Genomic DNA, 6,533 nt, shown 5'->3' with positions numbered 1-6,533 from the left:
GAGAAGTGACCACTTCCTCTAAGCCTATATGTGCAACTCATGTCCACAAAGTTGGAAGGAACATGATGGGAAATGTGGGGTATTAATATCTCCAATATCACTGATCTCTTTTTTTTTTTTTTTTTCAAAAAAAAAAAGGGGGGGGGTTAAAAAGATGGATGAACAGATTAGATAGAAAATGCTTCAGCAGAGTGCAGCAGAAACATGATGGAAGAGAGGAGGCAGAGCCACAGACATTATTAAACAAACAAACAAAAAAGGCCACATGGCATCTTCTCTGGTTTTGTAGATCAGCGATTTGGAGACAGCATATTGTTTTAGTAACCGGAGTGGCATCGGCCACATTAATTACTGCTATACAGGTTGGGCGAGAGGAAGGCGTTCTTCACGTTAGTTACTGCAGCATGGCGCCTTGGCTGGCTGGGCGGGTTCTGTCAGGTCCACGCCTCGGCTGCGGCCGCTGTTGGTTCCAGGAGCCTGGGGCTCACTCTTCGGCAATCGCTTTGCTGAAAAGCAAAACAAACAAACAAAAAAGAATAACCCAAGCTGCATCTTGTTATTTGCAGGGTAAAAAAGTCGGCAAAACATTCATAAACTAACAATAATTTTTGTATAGCGCAATGCAACTACAAAGTGCTTAAAAATACACAAACAATAAAACAGTATATAGAAGTAAGAAATATTATTAAGACACAAGCAGACACACCCTTAGTGAATGTAGGCAGTCGAGAACAAGAGTCTGGAGTCTGTTCTAAAACACCCCAATCAAACTTGACGAATCTCAACCATAGGCCATTCCACAGGAAACAACCTCTAACAACTTGTTTTCTTGCAAAATGTGGGGACAGAAAGCAGTCGAGCCCCCAGTGATCGAAGTGTACGTGCCAGCACATATGGTTCAACCAACACAGCCATATAATGTTACACCTCATCAGGAGAACTTTAAAATCCACTTTCATCCAAACAAGCAACTAGTGCAGAGAAGCCGACACTGAGGTGATATGGTCAAACATTTGAGTTTGAGTCGGAGCTCGAGTGGCAACATTTTGAATCATCTGCAAACCTCAAACATTTGAAAACTGAACAGAGTACTCAATTCTAGCTGGTACAGAAGCATGAACCAGAACTTCACCAAAGACACAAATGGCCTGATCTTCCCAATATTTGTAAAGATGAAAAAACAAAAAACCTATTTGTCACTTCTCTAATGTGTGTATCAAAAGACAAAGACTGATCAAAAGTCATCCCAAGATTCCTTAGTCCATCACTACATTTAATAACCTCACCACCAGCAATCACTACCAAATTCAACTAGAAAATACAAATTACTTTCCCAGGGCTACTAAATCACAAGGAAAACAGAAGCAGGCCCAGAACAGACTTGTGAGGAACCCCATGCTTAACAGCAGAGTATCATGATACATTAAAAACAACATATTGCGACTGCCCCAATAAACAGGAGCTCTGACATGAAAGCACCTTACCAGAAACACAGAAGATGCTCTCGAGTTTATTCACCAGAATCCTGTGATCAGCTGTGTCAAATGCAACACTGAAGTCTGACAGCAATAACAGACACCACACCCAAATAAATACTCATTAATAGATGATCTACTGCTTTTGTAAGTGCTGTTTCAGTCAACTGATGTCTGAATGCTGACTGCAATGACTCAAACAGATAATTCCAAGACAAATGTCCCAGGAACTGATTTGACTTTCTCCAGGAGTGTGACAAAAAATGTCAAACTGGAGACAGGCCTGCAGTTTGTCACAGTATCTGCATCTAAACCAGGTTTCTTAAGATAAAGTTTGACTAAAGCCATTTTAAAACTGGCTGGGAACACTCCAGTGCCGAGTGATAAGTTTAAAAATGGTTACAATACAAGGTCCCAGAATGTGCCAAAACTCCTTGATAACCCAGCAAGGCAAAGGATCAAGAGGACAAGTAATGCGTTTTGTGGCCTTGACCAATTTAGATAGATCATGTGGAGAGATTTCCTCCAGCGATATGAATATGGATTTCCTCCCATCTCGTTTGATAAACTCAAAGCGAGCAACCAGCCAATGCTATTGCTTCAACACAGTTGCAGTGCATGTTTTAAAAGCGGTGCCAGGTTTCCAAATTACTATTACAGCACTCTCCTTCGCTTTGAATACGCAACAAGTCTATTTTATGTGCAGAGATCATCAACAGCACATGCCAGTCTCACTCTGTTTCATAAGCTCTGTGCAGAAGCAGGAATACTGTATCAACCAGTGCCTGTTATTTATTCTCGTAGTCAGTATTGCAGCGGGATTTTAAAAACATACTTTGCTCTGTTTTGCTTCAAATATGATCCAAATCTGTTTCTCATATTTGGTGCATGTGATGTGCCCTTCTTACCAGCCAACTTTAGAGGCATTTCGCTTGCCTCTACTGGTGGTTGGCTCTCACTGCGGTATTGTATCACTTCCTGTTCCGGAGCACAGCAGTGTTTTGCTGTTATCTGATAGCTGTTTAATCTGCGCAGTTAGATTGATCTAGATAACTAGATAACGATTTGTTTCACAGTGTAATCTTCACGTGCCTTAACTAAAGCACTCCCTCTGCTGAATCACCTCTAAATTATTTACACATTATTCACTTTGTGTGTTTTTAGGAATCCGCTAGCTTAGCGCAGCTACTAGCTCTTAGCCGGTTTAGCATGGCGGCTTCTCCTGTCTCTCCCACACTTTTCTGCTCTGGGTGTGAAATGTTTAGTTATTCCTCGGCCTCCTTTAGCAGTAATGGTACTTGTAATAAGTGTAGCTTATTCGTAGCTTTGGAGGCCAGACTGGGCGAATTGGAGACTCGGCTCCGCACCGTGGAAAATTCTACAGCTAGCCAGGCCCCTGTAGTCGGTGCGGACCAAGGTAGCTTAGCCGCCGTTAGTTACCTTCCAGCAGATCCCGAGCAGCCGGGAAAGCCCCGTTCACATTTCTAACCATTTTTCCCCACTCGGCGACACACCCGGCGATGATCAAACTCTGGTTATTGGCGACTCTGTTTTGAGAAATGTGAAGTTAGCAACACCAGCAACCATAGTCAATTGTCTTCCAGGGGCCAGAGCAGGCGACATTGAAGGAAATTTGAAACTGCTGGCTAAGGCTAAGCGTAAATTTGGTAAGATTGTAATTCACGTCGGCAGCAATGACACCCGGTTACGCCAATCGGAGGTCACTAAAATTAACATTGAATCGGTGTGTAACTTTGCAAAAACAATGTCGGACTCTGTAGTTTTCTCTGGGCCCCTCCCCAATCGGACCGGGAGTGACATGTTTAGCCGCATGTTCTCCTTGAATTGCTGGCTGTCTGAGTGGTGTCCAAAAAATGAGGTGGGCTTAATAGATAATTGGCAAAGCTTCTGGGGAAAACCTGGTCTTGTTAGGAGAGACTGCATCCATCCCACTTTGGATGGAGCAGCTCTCATTTCTAGAAATCTGGCCAATTTTCTTAAATCCTCCAAACCGTGACTATCCAGGGTTGGAACCAGGAAGCAGAGTTGTAGTCTTACACACCTCTCTGCAGCTTCTCTCCCCCTGCCATCCCCTCATTACCCCATCCCCGTAGAGACGGTGCCTGCTCCCAGACCACCAATAACCAGCAAAAATCTATTTAAGCATAAAAATTCAAAAGGAAAAAATAATATAGCACCTTCAACTGCACCACAGACTAAAACAGTTAAATGTGGTCTATTAAACATTAGGTCTCTCTCTTCTAAGTCCCTGTTAGTAAATGATATAATAATTGATCAACATATTGATTTATTCTGCCTTACAGAAACCTGGTTACAGCAGGATAATTATGTTAGTTTAAATGAGTCAACACCCCCGAGTCACACTAAGTGCCAGAACGCTCGTAGCACGGGCCGAGGTGGAGGATTAGCAGCAATCTTCCATTCCAGCTTATTAATTAATACAAAACCCAGACAGAGCTTTAATTCATTTGAAAGCTTGACTCTTAGTCTTCTCCATCCAAATTGGAAGTCCCAAAAACCAGTTTTATTTGTTATTATCTATCGTCCACCTGGTCGTTACTGTGAGTTTCTCTGTGAATTTTCAGACCTTTTGTCTGACTTAGTGCTTAGCTCAGATAAGATAATTATAGTGGGTGATTTTAACATCCACACAGATGCTGAGAATGACAGCCTCAACACTGCATTTAATCTATTATTAGACTCAATTGGCTTCACTCAAAATGTAAATGAGTCCACCCACCACTTTAATCATATCTTAGATCTTGTTCTGACTTATGGTATGGAAATTGAAGACTTAACAGTATTCCCTGAAAACTCCCTTCTGTCTGATCATTTCTTAATAACATTTACATTTACTCTGATGGACTACCCAGCAGTGGGGAATAAGTTTCATTACACTAGAAGTCTTTCAGAAAGCGCTGTAACTAGGTTTAAGGATATGATTCCTTCTTTATATTCTCCAATGCCATATATACCAACACAGTGCAGAGTAGCTACCTAAACTCTGTGAGTGAGATAGAGTATCTCGTCAATAGTTTTACATCCTCACTGAAGACAACTTTGGATGCTGTAGCTCCTCTGAAAAAGAGAGCCTTAAATCAGAAGTGCCTGACTCCGTGGTATAACTCACAAACTCGCAGCTTAAAGCAGATAACCCGTACGTTGGAGAGGAAATGGCGTCTCACTAATTTAGAAGATCTTCACTTAGCCTGGAAAAAAGAGTCTGTTGCTCTATAAAAAAAAGCCCTCCGTAAAGCTAGGACATCTTACTACTCATCACTAATTGAAGAAAATAAGAACAACCCCAGGTTTCTTTTCAGCACTGTAGCCAGGCTGACAAAGAGTCAGAGCTCTATTGAGCCGAGTATTCCTTTAACTTTAACTAGTAATGACTTCATGACTTTCTTTGCTAATAAAATTTTAACTATTAGAGAAAAAATTACTCATAACCATCCCAAAGACATATCGTTATCTTTGGCTGCTTTCAGTGATGCCGGTATTTGGTTAGACTCTTTCTCTCTGATTGTTCTGAGTTATTTTCATTAGTTACTTCCTCCAAACCATCAACATGTCTATTAGACCCCATTCCTACCAGGCTGCTCAAGGAAGCCCTACCATTAATTAATGCTTCGATCTTAAATATGATCAATCTATCTTTATTAGTTGGCTATGTACCACAGGCTTTTAAGGTGGCAGTAATTAAACCATTACTTAAAAAGCCATCACTTGACCCAGCTATCTTAGCTAATTATAGGCCAATCTCCAACCTTCCTTTTCTCTCAAAAATTCTTGAAAGGGTAGTTGTAAAACAGCTAACTGATCATCTGCAGAGGAATGGTCTATTTGAAGAGTTTCAGTCAGGTTTTAGAATTCATCTTGGTATAGAAACAGCATTAGTGAAGTTTACAAATGATCTTCTTATGGTCTCAGACAGTGGACTCATCTCTGTGCTTGTTCTGTTAGAGCTCAGTGCTGCTTTTGATACTGTTGACCATAAAATTTTATTACAGAGATTAGAGCATGCCATAGGTATTAAAGGCACTGCATGGCGGTGGTTTGAATCATATTTATCTAATAGATTACAATTTGTTCATGTAAATGGGGAATCTTCTTCACAGACTAAGGTTAATTATGGAGTTCCACAAGGTTCTGTGCTAGGACCAATTTTATTCACTTTATACATGTTTCCCTTAGGCAGTATTATTAGACAGCATTGCTTAAATTTTCATTGTTACGCAGATGATACCCAGCTTTATCTATCCATGAAGCCAGAGGACACACACCAATTAGCTAAACTGCAGGATTGTCTTACAGACATAAAGACATGGATGACCTCTAATTTCCTGCTTTTAAACTCAGATAAAACTGAAGTTATTGTACTTGGCCCCACAAATCTTAGAAACATGGTGTCTAACCAGATCCTTACTCTGGATGGCATTACCCTGACCTCTAGTAATACTGTGAGAAATCTTGGAGTAATTTTTGATCAGGATATGTCATTCAATGCGCATATTAAACAAATATGTAGGACTGCTTTTTTGCATTTGCGCAATATCTCTAAAATTAGAAAGGTCTTGTCTCAGAGTGATGCTGAAAAACTAATTCATGCATTTATTTCCTCTAGGCTGGACTATTGTAATTCATTATTATCAGGTTGTCCTAAAAGTTCCCTGAAAAGCCTTCAGTTAATTCAAAATGCTGCAGCTAGAGTACTGACAGGGACTAGAAGGAGAGAGCATATCTCACCCATATTGGCCTCTCTTCAGTGGCTTCCTGTTAATTCTAGAATAGAATTTAAAATTCTTCTTCTTACTTATAAGGTTTTGAATAATCAGGTCCCATCTTATCTTATGGACCTCATAGTACCATATCACCCCAATAGAGTGCTTCGCTCTCAGACTGCAGGCTTACTTGTAGTTCCTAGGGTTTGTAAGAGTAGAATGGGAGGCAGAGCCTTCAGCTTTCAGGCTCCTCTCCTCTGGAACCAGCTCCCAATTCGGATCAGGGAGACAGACACCCTCTCTACTTTTAAGATTA

The 6,533-nt window shown here is 40.9% G+C and overlaps 1 protein-coding gene across 3 annotated transcripts in view; it reads right to left on the bottom strand.

Moving 5' to 3' along the window:
- Positions 1 to 277: 277 nt before the first annotated feature.
- Positions 278 to 6,533, bottom strand: part of rab5aa (RAB5A, member RAS oncogene family, a) — a 15,459-nt gene continuing 9,203 nt past the window's right edge. For all 3 annotated transcript variants that reach the window (XM_034161026.1, XM_034161025.1, XM_034161024.1), the window contains exon 6: positions 278 to 506. In XM_034161026.1, the coding sequence (XP_034016917.1) occupies positions 391 to 506 (116 nt within the window). In that variant the 3' untranslated portion in view covers positions 278 to 390. The remainder of the gene's footprint in view (positions 507 to 6,533) is intronic.

This window comes from Thalassophryne amazonica, chromosome 20 (genome assembly GCF_902500255.1).
Source record: "Thalassophryne amazonica chromosome 20, fThaAma1.1, whole genome shotgun sequence".
Taxonomy (NCBI): Eukaryota; Metazoa; Chordata; class Actinopteri; order Batrachoidiformes; family Batrachoididae; genus Thalassophryne; species Thalassophryne amazonica.
Note: the sequence above shows the minus strand (reverse complement) of the source record. Positions and strands in the feature narration are given on the sequence as shown.